General features: G+C 41.9%; 5 protein-coding genes and 1 long non-coding RNA gene across 11 annotated transcripts; 2 read left to right on the forward strand and 4 right to left on the reverse strand.

Moving 5' to 3' along the window:
* Positions 1 to 48: 48 nt before the first annotated feature.
* On the forward strand, positions 49 to 9,019 carry mahe (maheshvara). 2 transcript variants are annotated; one of them, XM_017237600.3, is made up of 4 exons: positions 49 to 428; positions 1,077 to 2,621; positions 2,680 to 4,630; positions 4,699 to 9,019. In XM_017237600.3, exons 2-3 carry the CDS (start codon positions 1,095 to 1,097, stop codon positions 4,117 to 4,119), a joined length of 2,967 nt encoding a protein of 988 aa, XP_017093089.1. In that variant the 5' UTR covers positions 49 to 428; positions 1,077 to 1,094; the 3' UTR covers positions 4,120 to 4,630; positions 4,699 to 9,019. The 2 variants fall into 2 exon arrangements, with proteins under 2 accessions (XP_017093089.1, XP_070138328.1); XM_070282227.1 differs by lacking the exon at positions 49 to 428 and having other exon boundaries at positions 913 to 2,621.
* An 8,553-nt stretch (positions 9,020 to 17,572) lies between these two features.
* Positions 17,573 to 18,750, reverse strand: LOC122321059 (uncharacterized). The gene has a single exon (XM_043210130.2). The coding sequence runs from the start codon at positions 18,642 to 18,644 to the stop codon at positions 17,691 to 17,693; it is 954 nt and encodes a 317-aa protein (XP_043066065.1). The 5' UTR covers positions 18,645 to 18,750; the 3' UTR covers positions 17,573 to 17,690.
* A 230-nt stretch (positions 18,751 to 18,980) lies between these two features.
* Positions 18,981 to 20,674, reverse strand: LOC108122705 (uncharacterized). Its single transcript, XM_017237426.3, has 2 exons — positions 20,302 to 20,674; positions 18,981 to 20,169 (listed from the first exon to the last, which is right to left on the reverse strand). The coding sequence occupies exons 1-2, from the start codon at positions 20,502 to 20,504 to the stop codon at positions 19,074 to 19,076; spliced, it is 1,299 nt and encodes a 432-aa protein (XP_017092915.2). The 5' UTR covers positions 20,505 to 20,674; the 3' UTR covers positions 18,981 to 19,073.
* Positions 20,675 to 20,880: 206 nt separating this feature from the next.
* RhoGAP5A (Rho GTPase activating protein at 5A) lies at positions 20,881 to 23,017 on the reverse strand. Its single transcript, XM_070277588.1, has 4 exons — positions 22,789 to 23,017; positions 22,061 to 22,731; positions 21,528 to 22,005; positions 20,881 to 21,473 (listed from the first exon to the last, which is right to left on the reverse strand). Exons 1-4 carry the CDS (start codon positions 22,889 to 22,891, stop codon positions 21,208 to 21,210), a joined length of 1,518 nt encoding a protein of 505 aa, XP_070133689.1. The 5' UTR covers positions 22,892 to 23,017; the 3' UTR covers positions 20,881 to 21,207.
* Positions 23,018 to 23,253: 236 nt separating this feature from the next.
* On the reverse strand, positions 23,254 to 26,681 carry Mlc-c (Myosin light chain cytoplasmic). Of its 2 annotated transcripts, XM_017237502.3 has the most exons (3): positions 26,530 to 26,681; positions 26,365 to 26,392; positions 23,254 to 24,368 (listed from the first exon to the last, which is right to left on the reverse strand). In XM_017237502.3, exons 1-3 carry the CDS (start codon positions 26,530 to 26,532, stop codon positions 23,956 to 23,958), a joined length of 444 nt encoding a protein of 147 aa, XP_017092991.1. In that variant the 5' UTR covers positions 26,533 to 26,681; the 3' UTR covers positions 23,254 to 23,955. The 2 variants fall into 2 exon arrangements, with proteins under 2 accessions (XP_017092991.1, XP_017092989.1); XM_017237500.3 differs by lacking the exons at positions 26,365 to 26,392; positions 26,530 to 26,681 and adding an exon at positions 24,440 to 24,556.
* On the forward strand, positions 24,904 to 26,530 carry LOC138926129 (uncharacterized). 4 transcript variants are annotated; one of them, XR_011442562.1, is made up of 3 exons: positions 24,904 to 25,276; positions 25,954 to 26,006; positions 26,066 to 26,530. It is a non-coding gene; the product is annotated as an uncharacterized lncRNA (long non-coding RNA). The 4 variants fall into 4 exon arrangements; XR_011442616.1 differs by having other exon boundaries at positions 26,132 to 26,530; XR_011442516.1 differs by having other exon boundaries at positions 24,904 to 25,054; positions 25,114 to 25,276; positions 25,954 to 26,530.
* Positions 26,682 to 26,728: the final 47 nt, after the last annotated feature.

Raw genomic sequence — 26,728 nt, forward strand, 5'->3', positions numbered from 1 at the left:
CTTGAATTCCTCCATGTCTGGCAGCTCTGCGGCGATTGGCAACGCTGTTTTCGCTGTCGATGGTTTCACAGCGAACTATAGACGCGTTTTTTTTTGTTGTATAAAATACCTAAAATACAAGATTAGTATTAGTTAAACCAACTAAACTTTAGTTAGCTTTACGGTTACTTTTCCGTGGAAAGGTAAAGTCACGGCAAACAAACAATTCACGGCAAAAAAGAGGCGTGCTTTTAGTGAGCTAGAAAAAGAAAACCGAAACGACCGAGCGAGTCAGGGAAAGGAAAATCGAAAAATCGAAGAGGCTTCTGAACCGACCAAATCGAGCTGTCAGCAAATGTCAGTAGCAGGGCATAACTACATAAATTGAAGCCCACACAACAAGTCAGGCTCTTCAAAATTTACACAGAAGGCAGCCAACAGGAAAAAAGGTAAGTTTCTTCGAGGCGTGAAAAAACAGTGCATTTCTTTTTTTCTCTTTTTTTTTTATTATTATCTTGTGATTGTGTGAGCGGCGGCGGTGCTTCCTTTCTCGGAAACGCTCTGTCTCTTTGCCTCTCTTTTTCGCCGCTTGCGGCCACCCGCTCTCGCTATCACCCACCGTTCTCTTTTATCGTCATCTCGTTTTCGGCCGTGCGATGCTGTATTGATTTTTTCGGTGGTGGGTGGGTGTCCTCCGACTCTTGTTACGGTCTCCACCCGGTTTCGATACTTTACTTATATGTATAAATTCATATATATGTATATCTTGGGTATTACATATATCTATTACACATACATACATACATCCATAAATTTTTTGTGTTTCAAAAACAGAGCTCCGATTTAGCTTCCAAGTAGGCTACCCTTTTCCATTCGATCCATTAGTCCATTTACATTTACACACCAACCCGGCAGCTATAACTTTCGGTGAGATAGAGCTAACGCGAACACACAAAAAAACGGAAACAAAAAAATCTAAATTCTAATAAAATAATTAAATTATTTATAAAGTACAAAGTACTACGCGAGTGCGTCTATTAGTATTTTCACGTCAGTTTCGTTTTTTTTTTTCTATTTTCGTTTCACTTTCCGATTAGGAGTCAGGATTTAACGCGATGTACGCCGGAGCATATGCACCCAACGCCGGGGGCGTTCAACAACACACAGGAGGTGGTTATTATGGAAACGGTGGCCAAGGCGGCGCTGGCGGCGGCGGGGGTGGCGGTGGTGGTCCGCGCCACGAACGCCCCTACTATCCACGCAATAATTTTGCCGGTGCCGGTAATGGGGCTCCTCCAGGAGCCGGAGCCGCTGGCGGTATGCACTTTGGTCAGCCCTACGGTGTAATGGCCTATGGCATCCAGAATGGAATCGGTATGGCCGGTGGTAATCCATCGGCCGGCGGCGGAAACCCGTACCGCCAGCAGAACGGTGTCGCTTATGCCGGCAATGGCATTGGACCGGGCGGCGGTAACGGTGGCCCTGGAGGCAGCGGTGGTACTGGGGGTGGCTACGGCGGACCTCGTGGCAAGAACCCCAACTACGCACAGCGCTACCAGAAACCGCACAACGGCGGTGGTGGCAGCTATCAGAGCGGCAACTATAACGCCGCCGCCTTGGGCATGCTTTCCAAGGAGGAACGCGCCGAAATCCAACGAGAGAAGGCCAAGAACCCGGGCCGTAATCTTGTCAAGCCCGTGTGGCTTAACTTGGAGCCGTTCCAAAAGGACTTCTACAAAATCCACCCCAATACGCTGGCCAAGACCGAACAGCAGGTGGCCGATATGCGCCGTGAACTGGAAATTACCGTTTCCGGAAGCGACTTACCGCACCCGGTGGCCAATTTTGAGGAGTGCTCACTGCCGAGTCACGTCATTGATGAAATGAAACGCCAGGGCTTCACCAAGCCGACAGCCATCCAGTCGCAGGGCTGGCCCATCGCCTTGAGCGGCCGGGATCTGGTCGGAATTGCCCAGACTGGATCTGGCAAGACTTTGGCCTACATGTTGCCGGCCATTGTGCACATTGGCAATCAGCCGCCAATCTTGCGCGGTGAAGGACCGGTGGCTCTCGTGCTGGCGCCCACCCGTGAGCTGGCTCAGCAGATCCAGTCGGTGGTGAGAGACTATGGCCACCTGTGCAAGCCAGAGATCCGACACACTTGCATCTTTGGCGGGTCGTCGAAAGTGCCGCAGGCCCGTGACTTGGAACGCGGCGTTGAGGTGATCATCGCTACTCCTGGACGCCTGATTGACTTCCTCGAGAACCGCAACACTAATTTACAAAGATGCACCTACTTGGTGCTAGACGAGGCCGATCGCATGCTGGACATGGGCTTTGAGCCGCAGATTCGCAAGATCATTGAACAGATCCGGCCAGATCGTCAGGTGGTCATGTGGTCCGCCACTTGGCCCAAGGAGGTGCAGGCTCTTGCCGGTGACTTTTTAAACGATTACATTCAAATAAACATTGGGTCGATGAGCCTGTCGGCCAACCACAACATACGCCAGATAGTCGAGATCTGCACCGAGATGGAGAAGCCGCAGCGCATGGTGCGTTTGCTAAAGGAGATCGCTCCCACCACCAACAATGCTGCCAACAACGGCAACAAGATTATTATCTTTGTTGAAACCAAAATTAAGGTAAGATTTGGATTATTTTCTTCCTTTCCATAGTTTTCTAATCATTATTATTGTCCAGGTGGAGGACATCTTGCAGATCATACGTACTGAAGGCTACACTGCCACTTCCATACACGGCGACAAGACCCAGAATGAACGCGACTCGGTGCTCAAGGACTTCCGCAATGGCAAGTCAAACATTCTGATTGCCACGGACGTGGCCTCGCGCGGCTTGGACGTCGAGGACTTGCAGTACGTGATCAACTACGATTATCCGAATTCGTCGGAGAACTATGTGCACCGCATCGGTCGCACTGGACGCTGCCAGCAGCTGGGCACCGCCTATACATTCTTTACCCCGGACAATGCCAAGCAGGCCCGTGAGCTTATCTCAGTGCTGGAGGAAGCCGGCCAGACGCCCTCGCAGGCGCTCCTCGATCTGGCTCGCTCGATTCCTAGCTCCGGCGGCTATCGCGGCAACAAGCGCTGGAACAATTCCGGTGGTGGAGGCGGTGACCATCGCAACGGCGGCTACCAGCAACGCAACAACAATCCATTGAACTACCAGGCCGGCAATAGTTATAACAATAATCGCGGCGGACCACCGCAAGGTGGTGGCTATCAGCAGTACAACGCAGGCGGTAATAGCTATCAGCAGAACGGTGCTGGAGGCGGCGGTGGCAACTGGAACCGCATGAACCATCAAATGAACCATCAGGACGGACAACAGCGCAACGGGAATGCTTATCGCCCTCGTGCTCCGTTCAATAACGGAGGACCACGTGCCATAATGGGCCACCAGGGCGGTGGCGGCGGTGTTGGAGCTGGTGGTAACGGTGGAGCTGTCGGTGGCTCCGGTGGAGCTGGCGGTGTTGGTCCCCAACCGCATATGGGTCCCCAGCAGGGCGGACCATCTCCGTTCATGGCGCCACAGGGGTATCGCGGTCGTGGTCAATTCGTACCGCCAGGAGCCGGAGCTGGAGGCATGCCGCCACGGTTCCAGCAGTATCCCAAACGGGATTATCAACAGCAGGGTGGAGGCGGTGTGCACCACTATCAGCCACAACAGCAACAGCAGCAGCAGCAGATGCAGCAACAACCGATGTCGCAACAGCAACAGTCAAAGTCATCCAAGGACGATGGAAAGCAGCAGAACCAGGCACCACCGCAGCCACAACAGCAACAGCAGCAGTACGCTGCTCCGCCGCCGCCGGCCACCGTAACAACACCACTGGTGCACTATACTCCGGCCAATTCGCCACCGATAGCGGCTGTGGCTGCCGTAGCTGCAGCAGCCGCCGGACGGGCTGCGGCCGTGGCACCGGGTGCTGCCACCTATATGTACGATGCTGCCGGTGGTGTGTTGGCCACTACAGCCGCACCCGGCACCAATCCGTATGCCAATCAGTTCAGCATGCCGGCCACCTATTATGCTACTCAACATCATCAATTCGCTCCGGCTGTACCGGCACCTGGACCAGGACCGGGCCAGCCGATCGAGCCAACCGGACAGCACTAAGGCGTTCGATCGACCAGTTAACGGGAATATAATTTTAGTCATCAAAATCGATATCGGATAGTGAACAGCGGGACAGTGGACAGCGGAGAGCAACAACATCAACATCAACATCAATTTGATCAACGTCAAAAGCAACAAGAACTAGAACCATATAACACGGACAATGAACCGAATATCTAACCGAAGTACATCCAGAACGTAAATGTCAGTCAAGTCGTGAATACAAAATGCTCATCGAAAGGCAAAGTGCAAATTGCGTGAAATGCTTATATGCTATCAGAAAGTATCTAAAATGAAAACCAGATAAAGGATGTTTTTGCTAACCCAAGAGCACAATGTTCATTTTTTATTCTACACTTTAGACACCCATCCTCACACTAGCTTTTCTATTATGAACTATGTATTTTTTTTTTCTATTTGCTCGACTTCGGGTAGAAGTTGATTTATTTTTTCACATTTTCTCCTTTCTTTTTCAACTGTGGGGCTGATTATCACAAAAACACAGACAGCGGTGAGTGTCCAGAATGCCTCCTAAATGGTGGTTATCCTTGAAACTAAATTGCTTTTGTATATCCACAGCAATAACACCTGAACCAAAGGACACACTCTACAAAACAGCCCAACACACAGATCCTCAACGAGGTAAAACAAAAAAGAAACCCCAACTCGAAAATAGAATACATTAATTAGTTCGTAAACTTTTCAAAACCAAACAAAATCTGACAGTTGCATGTTCTTCGAATGTAGGATTATTCTAATTTGTTTCATTTTGCCTCGGCATCGAGATGCATTACAATTTTTTGTTAACGTAAATCTAAACTCCGGTACAGACTAAACTGTTAATTTAGTGATATATTCATGTGTATTTAGTTTTTACACAACAGAGGACACAAGCACGCAACCAAAACAAAAATATCTGAATTTGAAAATCTAAAAAAATATGTGCAGGGCAGTGGAAACGACTCTTTCACTAGCTTGGTTGGTAAGAAATGTACGGTTTGCTTATAATAACACATTAAAATGGAATTAATTATTTTGTTTTTGAATGATATGTACACGTATATCCGTGCTAAATTTGCAACAAGGCAATTACAACAATGGAAAACTGACAAAATTCTACACAAATTCAATTCGAGACGCAGGCGCAGATTGCAGATTGCAGATCGCATATAGTTTTCGTTTTCTAATTATTTAAGAAACAAATATTAAAAAAAAAAAAAATGAAACTTAAAAAATGATATGAAATTTTCGAGGAAAGGCAGCGCTGCTTTGGTAGGAAGTATGTAATAGAAACTAAATAATAATAATAAAATGTAAACACACAAATGACAGAAGACACACCCAACATACGCACACACAACACACATACTACATACGCTTCAGAATTATATAGTTATCATTTTTAATTTCCCGTTTTTAAGATGCATATATGTGTGTATTCGATATATATATGTAGATTTGAGCTTGATTTTTATCGAAGATTCAAAGCAAAACTAACTCATTTTGTTTAAGAAAAGACAAACAAACGACCATAGGATTTGATGATAGAGTCCCCCCAAACACATTCGCATAAATCAATGATGTTTTTTCAAAAGTTCTATGCAAATACTTGAAAACTAAAATTAATTACAAGAATTGACCAAAGATCAGATCAGAAGCCGGACAAAGCTTATGAAGAAAAAAAGAAAAGACGCCACATTCATCCATAAAAACAAGAGGAAAAACTAATTTTCAAACAAAAAAAATTCGGGAATGAGAACGAAACGATCAAGAATCGAATATAATGATGCCAAGCAATGCCACACGAAAATAATGATAATAATAATACAGCAAACATAATACATACTTCTGACTATTCCAAAACAGAGAATATTGCCAACAAAGATAGCTTCTTCACCCGTTTCCCCCTCATTAAGAAACGATTATTTCGATTATTATTTTAATAGAAAGTGTTTAGAAAGTATATGAATTGTGAATTGATTGGCAGCTCTCCGGGTTACATGAAGAACAAAATGAAACTCCCAACATATATATATAGTTAATTGTCCAGGTATCAGGTGTCCAGTATCCAGTACCCAGGTGTTGCTGTTGTTGTCCTCCTCCGATATATAGATCTCTTTCAATGTACATATTTGTACATATATATCTTTCAGTTCAGGAGACGGAACCGACACAAGGGATTTTCTACACAAAAAAAAATTTAAGAAAAATAGTTTAAAATCAAGTAGATTATATTAAATGTTCAGACACATACATATATATGTATATATATAAAACATATATATAGATATAGATATTTATATTTGTTAGCCGGACCAGGGGAGTGAAAAGAGGAAAATTTTATAAAATTGTTGATTTCTTGTCTTATGATTTTCTACGTATACGTTTCTTTATTAGGAAATAGATGAAAATATTTATATATCTATATATCGTCAACACAAGGATCTCTTTGAAGCAAAACTAAATATACAATAAAAGAGGGGAAACTCGATTTTTATATGTATAAAAATATATATACATAACTTACATTCATAGACGGAAGGATATGGAGGAGGAAGATATATATTTTTAAATTTTTAATTTGATTTCTGAATTGATTTTATAGTTTCTTCTGGGGCTTTTGTTTTAATTTAGTGCTTTTCATTTAAATCAATTTCCTAATCCGAGCTAGGCGGCGGGTACATGTTATTTTTTTTTTATTCGAAATGTACTCGGTGCGTATACGCAATATTTGCTAGGGAAATGCATAAATATCGTGAGTCGGGCGGGAGTTTAATTCTTATTTTTTACATTTATTAATTATGATTTCGATGCAACCGAATTGTGATGATGTGATAGACTTATATAAAGAATAAAAACAAAAAAACATACGAAAAATACAAAAGTACTAATTAAAAAATAACCAATTTAAATAAAGTAACGCAGCCAGGCCAGGCCAAAAAAATGCAAAAAAACTGAAACTGAAACTGAAAATGAAGCTGAATCAGTGTCTGAATCAGAAAAGGAATATGAGTATATGTTATGTATTTGTATTATTGTCGTTGTCGTTGTCGCTAATATATATTGACAATGTCCGATGGCTACAATATATATATGTATTATGGATGACTTGAGGCATACATTCTTTTTTTTGAAGAAATAAAACTATAGAGCGCGATATTTGTATTGTATTTATCTATAAGTTGTTGTATACACACTGCGAAACAAAACAAACCAAACAACAAACTCAAAAACTTAAAAAAAAAGCAAAAACACGGGGAACATACACACGAAACCAAAAACTTAAAAAAAAAAAACGAGAAAAAAAGAGCAAAAGAAGTTGAAACTGATAATATTTAAGGTTAACTCTGACCCCAAACAAAAAAATTTATGAAAAGGTAACGAAAGCATTCGTCTTCCTTAATTTCCTCAAAGAAAAATCTATAATAATTATAATTGGAAAGGTAACGAAAGCATTCGTAGTCCCTTTCGAATTTCGTTTAAGTCCTGATCGATCGCTCTCTCTCACTTTCTCTCTCTCTATCTATCTCTGTCTCTCAGTACCCCTGACTAAAAAAAAAAATCGCCTATATCAATGATAGAAATTTGCAAACACATATATATTTTTGAAAGTATAGAAATGCAACTTTTGAAAAAATGCAACCAAAAATGATAACTGAAGAAACTAAAGACTAAAGCCCAAAAACAAAATGGAATTCAATGGTTTGGAGCAAGGACACAAAAAAAAAGGAAAAGAATAAATAACGCCAGAAAGAGGCCCACTTAGATGCGGGATTCGTTATTTTGGATAGTTTGTATAGCTGTTTTCGTTAATTTGCTTAGGGATCTAAATCGTTTAAAGACACACACACACACACACATATGTATATATATTTAGTATATATATACTGTACCTAATGTACACTCGTTTTTGGTTGAATTTTTTTTTGTTTTGTCCCTATTTGTTTTAATCTTTTGATTTGTTATAAGTCCTTTGTTTTTGTATACCAACAAATATATCATATATATGTATAGACATACATATATCTATGTCGTATAAGCGATCGAGTGAATTGCATTTACCGTTACAGTGCGGTTTTGTCGCACAAGTGCCAAAAATGCAAAAAACCAACAAAAAAAAAAAAGAACAGCACCCCTCCGCACACACACACACACACACAGACACACCAAACACACACAATACACCCATTCCTTAGGCACACATACATACAACCCCGACAAGCCATGTTCACAATTTTGTAATCATACCCGGTACTTAAGGGTATTTATTTTGAAAAATCTTTAGTTTTATTAGTGACGAATTTAATGCATATTTTGAGATTGAGATTTTTAGTTTAAATTACCATTTCTTTGAGAATCATCTGGAGAATAATTGTTTTGCGAAATCAAGGACATGGCTCTGAAGGGGTGAAGAACACGAGAAATATTTACATACGAAAACCTACAAGCATACTTTTAAGCGCCAAAGTTAGGAGCTGTGAAAAAAAAAACAGCAACAGAATTGTTGAACAAAAAATGGTAAAAGCAAAAAAGCAGCAATTGTATGTCATAAGCAAATGAATTTGGAAAATTCACATTTGGCCGCAAATCGTAGGACGATCGGATCGAAGATTAAGATATAACTACTAATCGGGAGGAGAAAAATGTTGAAAAAACCAAAACAAACCCATTGTGATAAAACAGCTGCGTAATGAAGTACGTCAGAGCCCGATAGACGACGCGATAGACTGTGACGTCGTTTTACGGTTTTTATTGTCTAATTAATTGTGTATTTCGATTGCAATTCGACAAGTGTATGTCCCGACACGGGGATACCCACTAGGTCCTACTTATTATAATATAATATAAATTCAATCAAAAGCAAGCCAACAATTTATCCAAACTAGGTTTTTGTTTTTTTTTTTAAAAAAAGGAAAACATACAACTGAATCGAAAATGAAAACTGATGAAAAAGCAACCGACAACAAACATACACTTACACGAACTCTTTTTTTTTTTAAACATAATTTGAAAAAACTAAACGAAAGGATACAAAATGGTAACATTTTCTGATTTTCATTTGTTGTGTTGATCAATGCAAATTTAAGCAAAAACAAAATATATAAAAAAAACTATGAAATATGTATTTTCGAAGAAGCGTGCATTTAGAATATCCTTATATTACACATGCAAACCATTTGAAATCTTTAAAGATAATGCCAATGATCTGAATCAGAATCGGACATGGCTGAAGAACTTGATGAAAATAAAAACACAATACAAAATACAGAAAACAACAATTAATATAGAAAAGCTAAGCAAACGCGTTTGAATCAATGTTTGCAGCCTAAGCCTAAGCTAAGTAATCACACATACACAATATTCTATTGATTATAAAATTGAATATAATTATATATATATTCGTATGCAATTTACTGCATACTCGCACCCCTCGCCTTCGTCCACAAAACAAAAAAATTACAATTAAAGCATTAAAAATATATTAATTAGGCGACGAAAGTGATGAGAAACTAATGGAGAACCTAAATTGTAATCAATTCACCTATCTAATGTACTACATGCTAGGTTACATGAACACATAAATAAATCACTTCCCCCCCACTCAAATTCCAAAATCCCTTGTTCTTAATCCTGGAATCCCCCTCCTCAAACCCAAGCCTTTGCTCCAGCCCAAATGGATTGAAAAGGGCTTGTTTACAAAAAAAAAAAAAATAAAGAGCGAAGCGAATATCTTCTATGTAATAAATAAAAGCCAACAAAATCACTTTTAAATACGCAAAGGTTTTATTTTTAACGGGTCGAAGGGGAAAAGGGTGATTTGCCAATGGTATTTCGTTCTAGAATGGGATACGAAATGCCTAAAATATCCGCTAATAAGTGCTAGGATGGGACCCCTTGAAAATGAAGATTTCCCCCCTACGGCCCACTGCGATGTCTATATCTTCCACAATTCTGATCCGATTCTCAAGCGGAGTACCTCAAACGATTTCTATATCGATTCTCCATCATGCTGCATCAAAATCCTGACACAAAATATTTTTTAAATTTCTTGTCCATTTTTCCTGATGGGACCCCTTTAAAATGCAGATTTCCCCCATACGGCCCACTGCGATGTCTATATCTTCCACAATTCTGATCCGATTCTCAAGCGGAGTACCTCAAACGATTTCTATATCGATTCTCCATCATGCTGCATCAAAATCCTGACACAAAATATTTTTTAAATTTCTTGTCCATTTTTCCTGATGGGACCCCTTGAAAATGCAGATTTCCCCCATACGGCCCACTGCGATGTCTATATCTTCCTTAATTCTGATCCGATTCTCAAGCGGAGTACCTTAAACGATTTCTGTATAGATTTCCCATCATTCTGCATCAAAATCCTGACACAAAATATTTTTTAAATTTTTTGTCCATTTTTCCTGATGGGACCCCTTGAAAATGCAGATTTCCCCCATACGGCCCACTGCGATGTCTATATCTTCCACAATTCTGATCAGATTCTCAAGCGGAGTACCTCAAACGATTTCTATATCGATTCTCCATCATTCTGCATCAAAATCCTGACACAAAATATTTTTTAAATTTTTTGTCCATTTTTCCTGATGGGACCCCTTGAAAATGCAGATTTCCCCCATACGGCCCACTGCGATGTCTATATCTTCCACAATTCTTATCCGATTCTCAAGCGGAGTACCTTAAACGATTTCTGTATAGATTTCCCATCATTCTGCATCAAAATCCTGACACAAAATATTTTTCAAATTTTTTGTCCATTTTTCCTGATGGGACCCCTTGAAAATGCAGATTTCCCCCATACGGCCCACTGCGATGTCTATATCTTCCACAATTCTGATCAGATTCTCAAGCGGAGTACCTCAAACGATTTCTATATCGATTCTCCATCATTCTGCATCAAAATCCTGACACAAAATATTTTTTAAATTTTTTGTCCATTTTTCCTGATGGGACCCCTTGAAAATGCAGATTTCCCCCATACGGCCCACTGCGATGTCTATATCTTCCACAATTCTTATCCGATTCTCAAGCGGAGTACCTTAAACGATTTCTGTATAGATTTCCCATCATTCTGCATCAAAATCCTGACACAAAATATTTTTTAAATTTTTTGTCCATTTTTCCTGATGGGACCCCTTGAAAATGCAGATTTCCCCCATACGGCCCACTGCGATGTCTATATCTTCCACAATTCTTATCCGATTCTCAAGCGGAGTACCTTAAACGATTTCTGTATAGATTTCCCATCATTCTGCATCAAAATCCTGACACAAAATATTTTTTAAATTTTTTGTCCATTTTTCCTGATGGGACCCCTTGAAAATGCAGATTTCCCCCATACGGCCCACTGCGATGTCTATATCTTCCACAATTCTTATCCGATTCTCAAGCGGAGTACCTTAAACGATTTCTGTATAGATTTCCCATCATTCTGCATCAAAATCCTGACACAAAATATTTTTTAAATTTTTTGTCCATTTTTCCTGATGGGACCCCTTGAAAATGCAGATTTCCCCCATACGGCCCACTGCGATGTCTATATCTTCCACAATTCTGATCCGATTCTCAAGCGGAGTACCTCAAACGATTTCTACATAGATTCTCCATCATTCTGCATCAAAATCCTGACACAAAGTATTTTTTTAATTTTTTGTCCATTTTTCCTGATGGGACCCCTTGAAAATGCAGATTTCCCCCATACGGCCCACTGCGATGTCTATATCTTCCACAATTCTTATCCGATTCTCAAGCGGAGTACCTTAAACGATTTCTGTATAGATTTCCCATCATTCTGCATCAAAATCCTGACACAAAATATTTTTTAAATTTTTTGTCCATTTTTCCTGATGGGACCCCTTGAAAATGCAGATTTCCCCCATACGGCCCACTGCGATGTCTATATCTTCCACAATTCTTATCCGATTCTCAAGCGGAGTACCTTAAACGATTTCTGTATAGATTTCCCATCATTCTGCATCAAAATCCTGACACAAAATATTTTTTAAATTTTTTGTCCATTTTTCCTGATGGGACCCCTTGAAAATGCAGATTTCCCCCATACGGCCCACTGCGATGTCTATATCTTCCACAATTCTGATCAGATTCTCAAGCGGAGTACCTCAAACGATTTCTATATCGATTCTCCATCATTCTGCATCAAAATCCTGACACAAAATATTTTTTAAATTTTTTGTCCATTTTTCCTGATGGGACCCCTTGAAAATGCAGATTTCCCCCATACGGCCCACTGCGATGTCTATATCTTCCACAATTCTTATCCGATTCTCAAGCGGAGTACCTTAAACGATTTCTGTATAGATTTCCCATCATTCTGCATCAAAATCCTGACACAAAATATTTTTCAAATTTTTTGTCCATTTTTCCTGATGGGACCCCTTGAAAATGCAGATTTCCCCCATACGGCCCACTGCGATGTCTATATCTTCCACAATTCTGATCAGATTCTCAAGCGGAGTACCTCAAACGATTTCTATATCGATTCTCCATCATTCTGCATCAAAATCCTGACACAAAATATTTTTTAAATTTTTTGTCCATTTTTCCTGATGGGACCCCTTGAAAATGCAGATTTCCCCCATACGGCCCACTGCGATGTCTATATCTTCCACAATTCTTATCCGATTCTCAAGCGGAGTACCTTAAACGATTTCTGTATAGATTTCCCATCATTCTGCATCAAAATCCTGACACAAAATATTTTTTAAATTTTTTGTCCATTTTTCCTGATGGGACCCCTTGAAAATGCAGATTTCCCCCATACGGCCCACTGCGATGTCTATATCTTCCACAATTCTTATCCGATTCTCAAGCGGAGTACCTTAAACGATTTCTGTATAGATTTCCCATCATTCTGCATCAAAATCCTGACACAAAATATTTTTTAAATTTTTTGTCCATTTTTCCTGATGGGACCCCTTGAAAATGCAGATTTCCCCCATACGGCCCACTGCGATGTCTATATCTTCCACAATTCTTATCCGATTCTCAAGCGGAGTACCTTAAACGATTTCTGTATAGATTTCCCATCATTCTGCATCAAAATCCTGACACAAAATATTTTTTAAATTTTTTGTCCATTTTTCCTGATGGGACCCCTTGAAAATGCAGATTTCCCCCATACGGCCCACTGCGATGTCTATATCTTCCACAATTCTGATCCGATTCTCAAGCGGAGTACCTCAAACGATTTCTACATAGATTCTCCATCATTCTGCATCAAAATCCTGACACAAAGTATTTTTTTAATTTTTTGTCCATTTTTCCTGATGGGACCCCTTGAAAATGCAGATTTCCCCCATACGGCCCACTGCGATGTCTATATCTTCCACAATTCTTATCCGATTCTCAAGCGGAGTACCTTAAACGATTTCTGTATAGATTTCCCATCATTCTGCATCAAAATCCTGACACAAAATATTTTTTAAATTTTTTGTCCATTTTTCCTGATGGGACCCCTTGAAAATGCAGATTTCCCCCATACGGCCCACTGCGATGTCTATATCTTCCACAATTCTTATCCGATTCTCAAGCGGAGTACCTTAAACGATTTCTGTATAGATTTCCCATCATTCTGCATCAAAATCCTGACACAAAATATTTTTTAAATTTTTTGTCCATTTTTCCTGATGGGACCCCTTGAAAATGCAGATTTCCCCCATACGGCCCACTGCGATGTCTATATCTTCCACAATTCTTATCCGATTCTCAAGCGGAGTACCTTAAACGATTTCTGTATAGATTTCCCATCATTCTGCATCAAAATCCTGACACAAAATATTTTTTAAATTTTTTGTCCATTTTTCCTGATGGGACCCCTTGAAAATGCAGATTTCCCCCATACGGCCCACTGCGATGTCTATATCTTCCACAATTCTGATCCGATTCTCAAGCGGAGTACCTCAAACGATTTCTACATAGATTCTCCATCATTCTGCATCAAAATCCTGACACAAAGTATTTTTTTAATTTTTTGTCCATTTTTCCTGATGGGACCCCTTGAAAATGCAGATTTCCCCCATACGGCCCACTGCGATGTCTATATCTTCCACAATTCTTATCCGATTCTCAAGCGGAGTACCTCAAACGATTTCTACATAGATTCTCCATCATTCTGCATCAAAATCCTGACACAAAGTATTTTTTTAATTTTTTGTCCATTTTTCCTGATGGGACCCCTTGAAAATGCAGATTTCCCCCATACGGCCCACTGCGATGTCTATATCTTCCACAATTCTTATCCGATTCTCAAGCGGAGTACCTTAAACGATTTCTGTATAGATTTCCCATCATTCTGCATCAAAATCCTGACACAAAATATTTTTTAAATTTTTTGTCCATTTTTCCTGATGGGACCCCTTGAAAATGCAGATTTCCCCCATACGGCCCACTGCGATGTCTATATCTTCCACAATTCTTATCCGATTCTCAAGCGGAGTACCTTAAACGATTTCTGTATAGATTTCCCATCATTCTGCATCAAAATCCTGACACAAAATATTTTTTAAATTTTTTGTCCATTTTTCCTGATGGGACCCCTTGAAAATGCAGATTTCCCCCATACGGCCCACTGCGATGTCTATATCTTCCACAATTCTTATCCGATTCTCAAGCGGAGTACCTTAAACGATTTCTGTATAGATTTCCCATCATTCTGCATCAAAATCCTGACACAAAATATTTTTTAAATTTTTTGTCCATTTTTCCTGATGGGACCCCTTGAAAATGCAGATTTCCCCCATACGGCCCACTGCGATGTCTATATCTTCCACAATTCTGATCCGATTCTCAAGCGGAGTACCTCAAACGATTTCTACATAGATTCTCCATCATTCTGCATCAAAATCCTGACACAAAGTATTTTTTTAATTTTTTGTCCATTTTTCCTGATGGGACCCCTTGAAAATGCAGATTTCCCCCATACGGCCCACTGCGATGTCTATATCTTCCACAATTCTTATCCGATTCTCAAGCGGAGTACCTTAAACGATTTCTGTATAGATTTCCCATCATTCTGCATCAAAATCCTGACACAAAATATTTTTTAAATTTTTTGTCCATTTTTCCTTATGGGACCCCTTGAAAATGCAGATTTCCCCCATACGGCCCACTGCGATGTCTATATCTTCCACAATTCTTATCCGATTCTCAAGCGGAGTACCTTAAACGATTTCTGTATAGATTTCCCATCATTCTGCATCAAAATCCTGACACAAAATATTTTTTAAATTTTTTGTCCATTTTTCCTGATGGGACCCCTTGAAAATGCAGATTTCCCCCATACGGCCCACTGCGATGTCTATATCTTCCACAATTCTTATCCGATTCTCAAGCGGAGTACCTTAAACGATTTCTTCATAGATTCTCCATCATTCTGCATCAAAATCCTGACACAAAGTATTTTTTTAATTTTTTGTCCATTTTTCCTGATGGGACCCCTTGAAAATGCAGATTTCCCCCATACGGCCCACTGCGATGTCTATATCTTCCACAATTCTGATCAGATTCTCAAGCGGAGTACCTCAAACGATTTCTATATCGATTCTCCATCATTCTGCATCAAAATCCTGACACAAAATATTTTTTAAATTTTTTGTCCATTTTTCCTGATGGGACCCCTTGAAAATGCAGATTTCCCCCATACGGCCCACTGCGATGTCTATATCTTCCACAATTCTTATCCGATTCTCAAGCGGAGTACCTCAAACGATTTCTATATCGATTCTCCATCATTCTGCATCAAAATCCTGACACAAAATATTTTTTAAATTTTTTGTCCATTTTTCCTGATGGGACCCCTTGAAAATGCAGATTTCCCCCATACGGCCCACTGCGATGTCTATATCTTCCACAATTCTTATCCGATTCTCAAGCGGAGTACCTTAAACGATTTCTGTATAGATTTCCCATCATTCTGCATCAAAATCCTGACACAAAATATTTTTTAAATTTTTTGTCCATTTTTCCTGATGGGACCCCTTGAAAATGCAGATTTCCCCCATACGGCCCACTGCGATGTCTATATCTTCCACAATTCTTATCCAATTCTCAAGCGGAGTACCTTAAACGATTTCTGTATAGATTTCCCATCATTCTGCATCAAAATCCTGACACAAAATATTTTTTAAATTTTTTGTCCATTTTTCCTGATGGGACCCCTTGAAAATGCAGATTTCCCCCATACGGCCCACTGCGATGTCTATATCTTCCACAATTCTTATCCGATTCTCAAGCGGAGTACCTCAAACGATTTCTATATCGATTCTCCATCATTCTGCATCAAAATCCTGACACAAAATATTTTTTAAATTTTTTGTCCATTTTTCCTGATGGGACCCCTTGAAAATGCAGATTTCCCCCATACGGCCCACTGCGATGTCTATATCTTCCACAATTCTTATCCGATTCTCAAGCGGAGTACCTTAAACGATTTCTGTATAGATTTCCCATCATTCTGCATCAAAATCCTGACACAAAATATTTTTTAAATTTTTTGTCCATTTTTCCTGATGGGACCCCTTGAAAATGCAGATTTCCCCCATACGGCCCACTGCGATGTCTATATCTTCCACAATTCTGATCCGATTCTCAAGCGGAGTACCTCAAACGATTTCTACATAGATTCTCCATCATTCTGCATCAAAATCCTGACACAAAGTATTTTTTTAATTTTTTGTCCATTTTTCCTGATGGGACCCCTTGAAAATGCAGATTTCCCCCATACGGCCCACTGCGATGTCTATATCTTCCACAATTCTGATCCGATTCTTAAGCGGAGTACCTCAAACGATTTCTATATCGATTCTCCATCATTCTGCATCAAAATCCTGACACAAAATATTTTTTAAATTTTTTGTCCATTTTTCCTGATGGGACCCCTTGAAAATGCAGATTTCCCTCATACGGCCCACTGCGATGTCTATATCTTCCACAATTCTGATCCGATTTTCAAGCGGAGTACCTCAAACGATTTCTATATCTATATATATTGGTTGCGAAATAGCAAATAAAAAAACACTAAGATTTGCATCGAAAATGAAGAGTTCTTGAAGGTTTTGAATTCCTACCCGTCAGCAAATGATTTTAAAGTTGCCAACTGTATCAAAGTGAACTAAAACTATCGATAGCCGGTGTGTAATTCATCGCTTCTTGCAAATAAATGGGATTGGTCCACCACCATCAAGCAAATAAATTAAAAATATCGACGAACTGACCACCCATAGCAAATAGCGACTCCACCCCTAAAAAGCGAGCTAAAACTATCGATAAATAAACAGGGTTTTAAATTTTCCGCCTCTAGCGAAGGATTTTAAAATACCCACCTCTAGTGAATGCTAACGATACGATAAATTTTAAAGCTTATTTTGAATTAGAGGAAAAGGGAATTGGACTTTAGATTTTCTCAGACTTTAAATTAAATAAATGCAAAAAAGTTTGCAAGGTAATATTTGCAATAATTGGCATTTATTTTTAATAAATGTCATATGAGCTTTGGGATTTTTCCCCAGTAACGATTCTCTACCAGACAGGTCCGCTTACTCGTGCATGACGAAGCGCAGAAAACGCATGTAGTTTATACCCGGATGCCCGTCATCCATCATCCCACTGGTTAGAATCTTTAGCTCGTCGCCGGTGAAGTGTTCCTCGCCACGATTGAGTACATTGAGCAGGGTGGATTGATCGATGTAGCCAGTATTGCCGGGATCCGCCTCGCGCAGGTCATCAATAAACTCGTCCCTTTTGGCCATGTCCATGTCGATGGCATTAGGGCCAATTGCCTGAAGATAGATCCTGGCCTGGTGCACCATCTCCTCTGTCTGGGCTTCCCTGTCGAACATTTTCTTCACCAGATGCTCGTAGTGGACATTCCCGTCAATGTCCGAGACACTATGGAGTAGGCTGAAGACCTCCGCCTCCTCGAGGCGGTCACACACGTTGGTTAGCATATGGCGCAGCTCAGAGTAGGACAAGACACCGGTTCCTTGGGGGTCGCAGCTACGCAAAGCTGTCAGTACTTCGTCGGCGTTCAGCTTTTCGCTCAAGGTTGCCAGTTGGCAGTAGAGCGTGAGGACTAGTTCGAAGGCAACCCTTCTAGCCATATGGGTGCTCATTGGTCCCATTTCTGTGCGGCGTCGCAGGTGCTCTTTTAGGCGGTTGCCAAGCCACTGATCATTAGGAAATAAGCCCATAGTGCGGAGGCATTCGTCCACATCAGAGATATCGATAGTCGGGGTATTAATATAAATGATTGTCGTCCTTGATTGTCCTCCAGTTCCTGCTCCACCTTCTTCAGTGTGTATTTCTTCTTCTCCATTGGCTCCTTCATCAATACCTGACTCGGCTGGAGGCTTCTCGATCATCGTCTGCTTCCTCGTATTCACCTTGGATGCGAACAGCTCAAAGATGTCCCGCAGCTTGTGCACCTCAGGCAACATAATCATCAACTCGGACCGTTTGTGGAAGAAACCAAATTTATGGAAAGACCGCATATCTTCTGTTTTTTAATAGAAAAGAAAATGTCACAAAAGATTTTTAGAAACGAGAGCCGAATACGAAAGTTACAATTACAGGATGAATTTGGAATAGTGAATAATTTTTCAAAGGTTGCTAAGAAAATGTATAAAAAAAATTAAATATATTTTTGAATATACAGATGTTTTGGAACGATACTTTTCTGTAAAGAATTTCTTCTATTTTGTAATATCTTCCAATATCTTCCAGTATCTAAGATCTCTGCAAACCTGATAAACTGCAAAAATACGAATTTAATTTCAATTAGGCGACAAATTCGTAAATCTATTTATTTCTTCTTATAAAACCAAGAATTCCATAGTTCATGATGTATTGTTATATAATAGTATTTTGTGGCAATTTACAATAATAAACAAGATATGATAAATAAAAATCGGCTAATAAGACTAATCTTTCTTGAAACCCTTGCTCGTATCCCAGGTGCCTTTAGCGTAAGCATGATCCGATGGAACTCGGCGTTCGGCCTTACCTTCCTGATCATCCAAAACGGATCCAGTCGGATTTTCTGGATCCGGGGAAGAAGGGGAGTCCAAGACGGGATGAAAGGTATTCACATTTATCGAGCCTGGATTACTCAGGCCGCTTGTACTTGGTACATTACCATCGACGTCTTCCGTATCGCTGATCATCTCATAAGCATCGCTCAAAACAGGGGCTGCCACCATAGGGGCTGCCACCATAGGGGCCTCCATCACACGGCCTTCCTCTATTAACGCTTCAATCTCAGGGGTTGCATCCGGCAAGCCTCCTCTTACAGGTTGTGGTAGTGGTGGCAGTGATGCATGCACTTCCGGCGAAGCTGGGGCTCCATTGTTGCTCATTGACTCCACCGGACCGTCATGCTCCTCCGGCAGGTATTCGATTACACTTTCCATGTCCAGCTGTACATTGCCCTCGCTATCCTGCACATAGCGGACAACATTCTCGTCCGTGTTCAGTACGTAAATGGGCAAACGCTGGCCGATGGCCACCGAGTCGCCAGCATTATAATTAGCCTGGCCATCGCCTCCAGTTAGGAAGATCAAGTTTCCGTCGCCAATGCCGATCTCGCGCATAGACCCGGCTTCCTCGGTGCTTTGCTTCTGACTGCCGTAAAGACCATAACTTCCGTCCGGCATGGTTGCCGGATTTGGTTGCTCCACCGCTTCTTGTGGACCCTGCGATTCGGAATGCTCCGGTTGCTGCTGTACCGGCAGCTGCACAACCTGCAGTGGCTCCTGAGGTACCTCGGCAACGGTCACCTCCTCAGTTTTCATTGGCTCAGGTGGAGCTACCGTGCCGACCACCACCTCGATCTTAGAGCCGACCTGCGAGTTGAAATGCTCGCCGTGATCGGTGGCGTGTTGGATCTGGTTCTCGCCGAGCTGGGCCTCAAGCTGCTGAGGAGCCTCCGGGGCTGGCAAAGTATCCATTTGAGAAACACTTCCCGAGGGAGCATTCATCTCAAATGAATCGTTATTCTCAAGCTTTAGCTTGCCGTCCCTGAAAAGGATACATATTTATAAAAATTGCAACTAATGAAAATAAAGGTTACTATAAATTGTAACTTTGTTTTTTCATTGAAGTCTGCAAAGCATTGGTCCAATTAAGGATAGAAAGCTGAAAGAAACTTACTTTGACTTCGAAGTCATGGCGGCACTGCTTACTGCAGTCACCAGGTTCGCGAGTCCACTGGCCATCTCGTTTAATTGCGGCTTCTGGTTCTTCACCTCCTTCAGTTTTGCCGCCATTGGACTACGGCTATCGGGCCGCATTTTCACGGCCAAATTGGCATCAGTTATTTCGGGTTTCTCAACCTGCTTGTTGACCTCCTTCATTTCAAGCTTTTGCTTTACTTGGTTTTTAAAATTCAACTCGAAAAAAAATCTCGACGAAAAAACACAAAAGTTAAATGAGAGCACAAAAAGTTCAAACGGAACACGTCCTTTTGATTTCAGTACTTTTTAGAGAATGAAGGTTTTAAACTTCCGACCGGGTCGAGTCTCAAAATTCGTTTGTCAATTTTGAAAACCTAGTCTATGGTACCTTGGTTTACAAACAAAGGATGACCACATGCTCAGCAATGGCCTTTTCCAGGGTTTCACCAATTTTAAAATATTACTCCAAAAAAGTTTCAAAAAAAATTAGACAATTCACAAAAAAAACAAATATATACAATTCAAAAAAAAAAAATATTAAATAATTCAAAAAGAATTCATTTTTTTATAAATTCAATAAATATGTTTATTGTGACGCATAATACATGCTCCAAAAAATAATACCAAAATCGGTAAATTCGAACGTTGGACCTTCATAACATTTGATGTGCTTACTGGTTTCTTTTTTCCCAAATCTTTTGGATGCTTACTTAATACTTTACCCTTATCTTAGGCTATATTTTTGGTGGAATCATCGAGTCGTGTGAATAGTTTTTAAGGTGTTATATAGTTATACATAGTATATGTAGAGCCAAAGCAAAAGAGAACGAGGAATGGATAGCCCATTCCACTCGGTTTCATGAATTTGGGAGGAGGAGGCGGATCAGGCAAAGATCTTTTTGCAATGGGTGATGAGCGAGGATAGCATGAAGATCTCCTCGGTGAGATTGGTCATATGCTGGGGAGTGGCTATCAATGTGGGTGCGAACACCGTGGCCAGGTTGTGCTCGTTCATCTTGTTGACGGCGTAATGGGAGGCCACGCGCTTCAGGTGCTCCAGCATATACTGTAGGCAACTGTAGTGGGCAGGCGGCAGGCGGTGCACTGCCTCGGTCATGAGAGTCAGCTGCTCAGCTTGGTTGCTGTTACCTGTAAGAAGATATTTATTATTATAACAATATCAACAAAGGCGCAAGCACTTACGGCCGGCAGCCATGAAACTGGGATAGGCCTGAAATGTGATCAGCGGTACCGGCAACAGGCGCAGATAGAGCTTCAGCGTTCCGGCAATAACGTTAACGTTCCCGTAGGCCGTCTCCGACATGTCCGTTTTCTCGCCGTCCTTGTCTAGAGCCAGCTTCAAGGCCTCGATTTCATCGGCGAAGCCGGAAACCCGATAGATTCCCTCCTGCAGCATGCCCCTCGCCTCCACCTCTTCCACACAGCGGCGAACTACAAAAGGTATTTGGTGGTGCTGCTCCAGCTGGACCATGGTGGTTAGATCTGTTCCGAAGACACCACGAATCCGCTTCAAATCCGGCACACATTTGGGCGGCACTAGTTCGGAGCACTTGGCGTGAGCCACAAAGCCACAGGCCTCACACTTGACACCCTGGGCGGTGAATCCCCACAAGAAATTGGCGCAGAACTCGCACCAGTTGAGGCCCTTGAAGGTGTGAACCTAGAAGAGTTTCAGGATAGTATTGAAGATTGTTCTTATATGGAAATATACGAACCTTGAACTGATGCGGCTTTTCGTAAACCAGAGGCATGGGATCTGCTGCAGCAGCTGCTGGAATTGAAGACCTAACTTGGGGCTGAGACTGCCGCTTTGGCTCCGCATCGGTCTGGTCGTCCTTCCCTGGCGCGGGGAGTGATGTTTGCGCTGCATCTTTGGGTTTCTCTGGAGCCATCTCCTTGGACAGTGCTCGTAGCTTTCGCCCATTCAGCGTCATGTAGGGACTCTGCTGATAGCAGTTTCGGGTCTGCTGGTTAATCTGCTGAATAATCGGACCGGCATGGAGCTCCATGTGAAAGTTGATCAGTCCGTCGGCCACCATGTCATGAACCGAGTCGAAGCACTTGTCCTGATCACGAAGGTAATGCCCTTTATCGGGCTTGTAGAACACTTTGAAGTGTTTAGTCCGCTTGTTGAATCGGAGACTGAGAGTGTAGTATCCGTCGGACTGCGGACTTCGCCGGACGAGGTAGCTTCCCTCGCGACCATTTGCCAGCAGCTCCTCGGCCTCCAAGTGACCCATCACGCCATGGTACTCAGAGCCATAAAGTCGAACAGCCGAGTCATTGGCCTCCACAGCCTCGGCCTTTGATTTAGCCGGCAGCGGCAGCAGGGTTCTCAGACAGCGCAATGGAAATGGAGTCGGAGCTTCCAACTGGATCTTGTACACTAAATGCGGAGAAGCTTGGTGAGTAACAGATCATGGAGGGCGTTGCCTGGACTTACACTCCGGTTTCCAGACCTTTTGGACGGGCGAGCTGGGCTCCTGGGAGCCACTGGCCACTACGCCCTTACCGCCGCCAGTCTCCGGCCCTGCGTTCAGGGGCATGGTGTATATGCAAGCTGTGTTGGGGCAGCGGCTAATTAAGGAAATCAGTTGCGGCGGCGGCTAGTTACTAATTAATTGTCGGGAAACATCTTCGCTTTTGTTTTGGAACACAAGAGACAGTGTGGCCAGACGGAAAGTCGAAATATACCAAAAAGCTTAATGCGTGAGACGCTTTTCTTGGTAATTTCTGGGCGGGTTTTTTAAAAACATGAATCATAATCTAATATGCGTTGCATATTATTCATTCATTCAAATAAATGAGTCTCCTAATCTATTAAAAGATAAAGTCTAATGTAAGAGGGATAATTTATTATTCATAAGAATTTTAAATATCATCCCAAAGAAGGAAAGAAAACACAATATAAGGTTTCAATTGGTTTAATAGTTTTAAGTACGTTTCTTTTGTAAAAAGACCTACACATTCACTTGTTCTTTTTAATAATTATTTATTAAATACAAATATTAAATTATTTAAAAAAAATAAAACATGTAAAACTTCAAAATGCGCATTTAAATTCAAACATACGCCGCTGACTTCGTATATTAAATTTAGTTACAAATACTTTTCGTGATACTCTCGCTGTTTGCTCCACTTGTTTTTAAATATTTTCTTAAGTTTTGACATATGTATCGGTATCGAGTGATTGGTACAAAAGAACGCCTGAACTACGGGATAATTACGCAATTATACATTTTTCCTGTTTTCGTTTTCTCTTTTAGAATAATACGCACAATTCACAGACGTGGATTAGTGATTAATCGAGAACCTATATGTCTACATCGATGGTTAGTAAGTTGGAAATGGAAGTGGCCTCCAACCTCTCTGTGCTTCTATGCATTCCTCCCAGCTTTCGGCTTTGTCTTTCGTTGGAATTCCTGGGGGCAGGTGGCTCTCAATTGGAATTATGGAGTTGGAGTTTTTTTTTTTTCTTATTTTTGGAACTTATGGCGGAATGAACGGCTCTCAGCTAGCTTGGCAGGTGTGTGTGTGTGTGTGTATTGTGTGTTTCAAAAGTGCTGTGGATAGTTAGTGTGTTGTGTGTGTCGAAGGATCTCCTTGCTTCCTAACCGCTCATAACCATGCGCACAAACTCCTCGTAGTTGATGTTGCCCTGCTGGTCCTCCATGTTGGCCAGCAGCTGCTCCACCTCTTCGTCGGTAAGCTTCTCGCCGAGCGTGGTCAGCAGGTGGCGCAGCTCGGCCGAGGAGATGTAGCCACTGGCGTCCTTGTCGAAGTGACGCAGTCCCTCGATGAAATCGTCGGCAGTATCCCCCGAGCGGGCCTTCGATATAGCCTGGTAGATGGGCAGGAAGACCTCGAACGAAATGCGCTCATCGGGCTTCAGTTGGTGGGTGCACTTCTTCACATCCGACTCGGTGGGGTTCTGGCCCAATGCCCTGAGGCATTCGCCCACCTGGCTGAGCTGGATTTTGCCATCACCACGGTTGTCAAAAAGGTTGAAGGCCTCCTGGAATTCTGTGTGTGATAAAAAAAAATACACATTAGAGATTATGGATGAGATACTGCAGATGCAGAGAATGTGCCACCTTCCAGTGTGGTGAATGTGGGTTTCACATGAGCCGTATAGTAATACATCTTCCTATATTCAGACTTTTATTATGATTTTGCGCTTTGATCACCACCTTGCCAGCTACCGAGTGGCCAAATGACTGAAGCCACTGCCTCAAACTCCAGCTGCCCCGGGTTGGAGCCTGGCACTGCCCCGTCGCCACTGCCGACGGCGCCTCCTCCTTCTCCCCCACCATATTGATACTCTGTCGGCCCCCCTGCAATCCTCCCCACTTAACTGCCATGCAATACCCTCACTTCATCGGAGAACTTGTTTACGCAAAAGCAACTGGCCCGGGCTGGAGTTGGGGCTGGGATCCCATGAAAAAGGGGTATTAAGGTTTTGTTTACAATAACGATTCGTTGAAGAATCAGTTGTTTAAAGCACAGATCCAAGTCGGATTTCATGGAAAAACACCACGAATGGGTGGGATTCGGCCCTTTCCTCCAGCAGGGCAGTAGCATTTGGCATTCGAAAAGTGGCTGTGCGAAGTGAAACATCGTCAGGGAACAGTTTCTTGGCCTACAAACTCATATTAAGCCTAAGTTTTGTCTTCTGTGGATTAAAGAGGACTTAAATAATAGGGAGAGAAGTGAGTTTAAAAAGTATACCTCAACCGAAAAGAGCATGCCATATTCTTCAACCTTAAAGCTTTAGCACGACCGAGGGGCAGTTTTTGTTCGGTTATCATGCGCATACAACATCCAAAAATGGCAATAAAAACAAACGATTCCAGCAAATTTTTGACCATTTTTGGCGATGACTAAAGGCGACGAATGCGAATCGGCGGAGCAAAGCCAAAGTTTGCAACAAGGTGAGCGCATATATAGTATATATATTTGTGGCATGTACATGATCGAATGCGACGGGGGCTGACGTCAGAGATCGGATTGGATCGGATCGGTCCGACTTATCAGGCAAATAAACACACACACCAATTGATTTTGATTAAGTTATCACAACGGTGTCGCCAGTTGCGTAAAGATTCGATCGCATCGGATTGGGATTGGATTGGGATTGGAAACGTGACCCAGAGAAGGTGACTGGCCCAGCCATAAATGGAAGCTGGCCCACTGTCACTTTTGTTTTCGGATCTTATCGCTGCCATGTTGCAGTTGCAATTGGTGTTGCATTAGTTGATTTTTCGTTGAGCTGCCGGCGGGTCGAAAAAACCGGGTGATTATCGTACAAGCTGACGCCTCTCCTGCCTATCTAATCGCCCACATCCTATGCCTTCAAATTGTGGTTTTTTTCGCGGTTTTATACCCTAGTCTAAGGGTGCTAAGTTTCTAGGCAGAACTTGATGGAATTTGTCCCTCATAAACTTGATTGATTACTTGGGAAATGATAGTCTTTAGAAAAATTACATCCAATGTATAGGATCTATAGAGCTTCTCAATTACTAAGATTCGTAGAAAGTAATCTATAGCCTCAAAGGGTGTACATTTCTTAGGGTTTATATTTTCTATAAACTACTATTATCTTTTCTAGGGAATTCAATGGTGCGACGTCCGATTTTCTTCGGTTTTTGAGTGTTTCTGCGGGTGAGTCATCGCGATCGTATTCATATATTCGTCTTCGTATTCGTATGGCTGCTTTCCAGTTGTGCCGCCGCCACTGCTGCCCTCGTATTTGTTTTATCAATGATTCATATTCAACATACCTATAGGTATGTCGCCGCTGAAGATGTGTAACACTAACACAGATACTTTTTCGTCGCTTTCACATACCATTGCTACATTGCTGGCTTGGGGGCCACAGATGTGCTGTCCCAGAATCGCATGCAAATATTGCGATTCGTTGGCACTTTGAACTTGTGCGCCCCATTTCCCCCAAAGACAACACCCACCCAACCCACACAGCCCCACTCTCACAGATGCACACACACACACACGCACTCACCAGCCAACTGATCCTCGGTGTAAGCTGCCTGAAAAACAACAAAACAAAGGAAAACATGAGTCGTCGTCGTCATCGTTGCTGGCGAAGCGGGAAATAGGAGCTCCCGTAAACATTCAATTGTTATTAAATATACAAAGTGTCATGTTGCCTACTTCACGCACTTACCATATCGATTTGTTTTTTTTAGCTAGCTGAGGGAGAAGAGAAAAACACAAAACACGGGAAAATTCGGTGGCGAAGCAAACGCAAGCAAAATTTTTATACGGCAACAATGTGACCAGCTGCCAAAACGGACTGTATCCATATATAGTGGCCTACCGGCAGGGTCAACTGCTAGGGCTGCAAAAGAGTTATCGTATCATGC

The sequence above is a fragment of the Drosophila bipectinata genome, chromosome XL (assembly GCF_030179905.1).
Source record: "Drosophila bipectinata strain 14024-0381.07 chromosome XL, DbipHiC1v2, whole genome shotgun sequence".
Lineage (NCBI taxonomy): Eukaryota > Metazoa > Arthropoda > Insecta > Diptera > Drosophilidae > Drosophila > Drosophila bipectinata.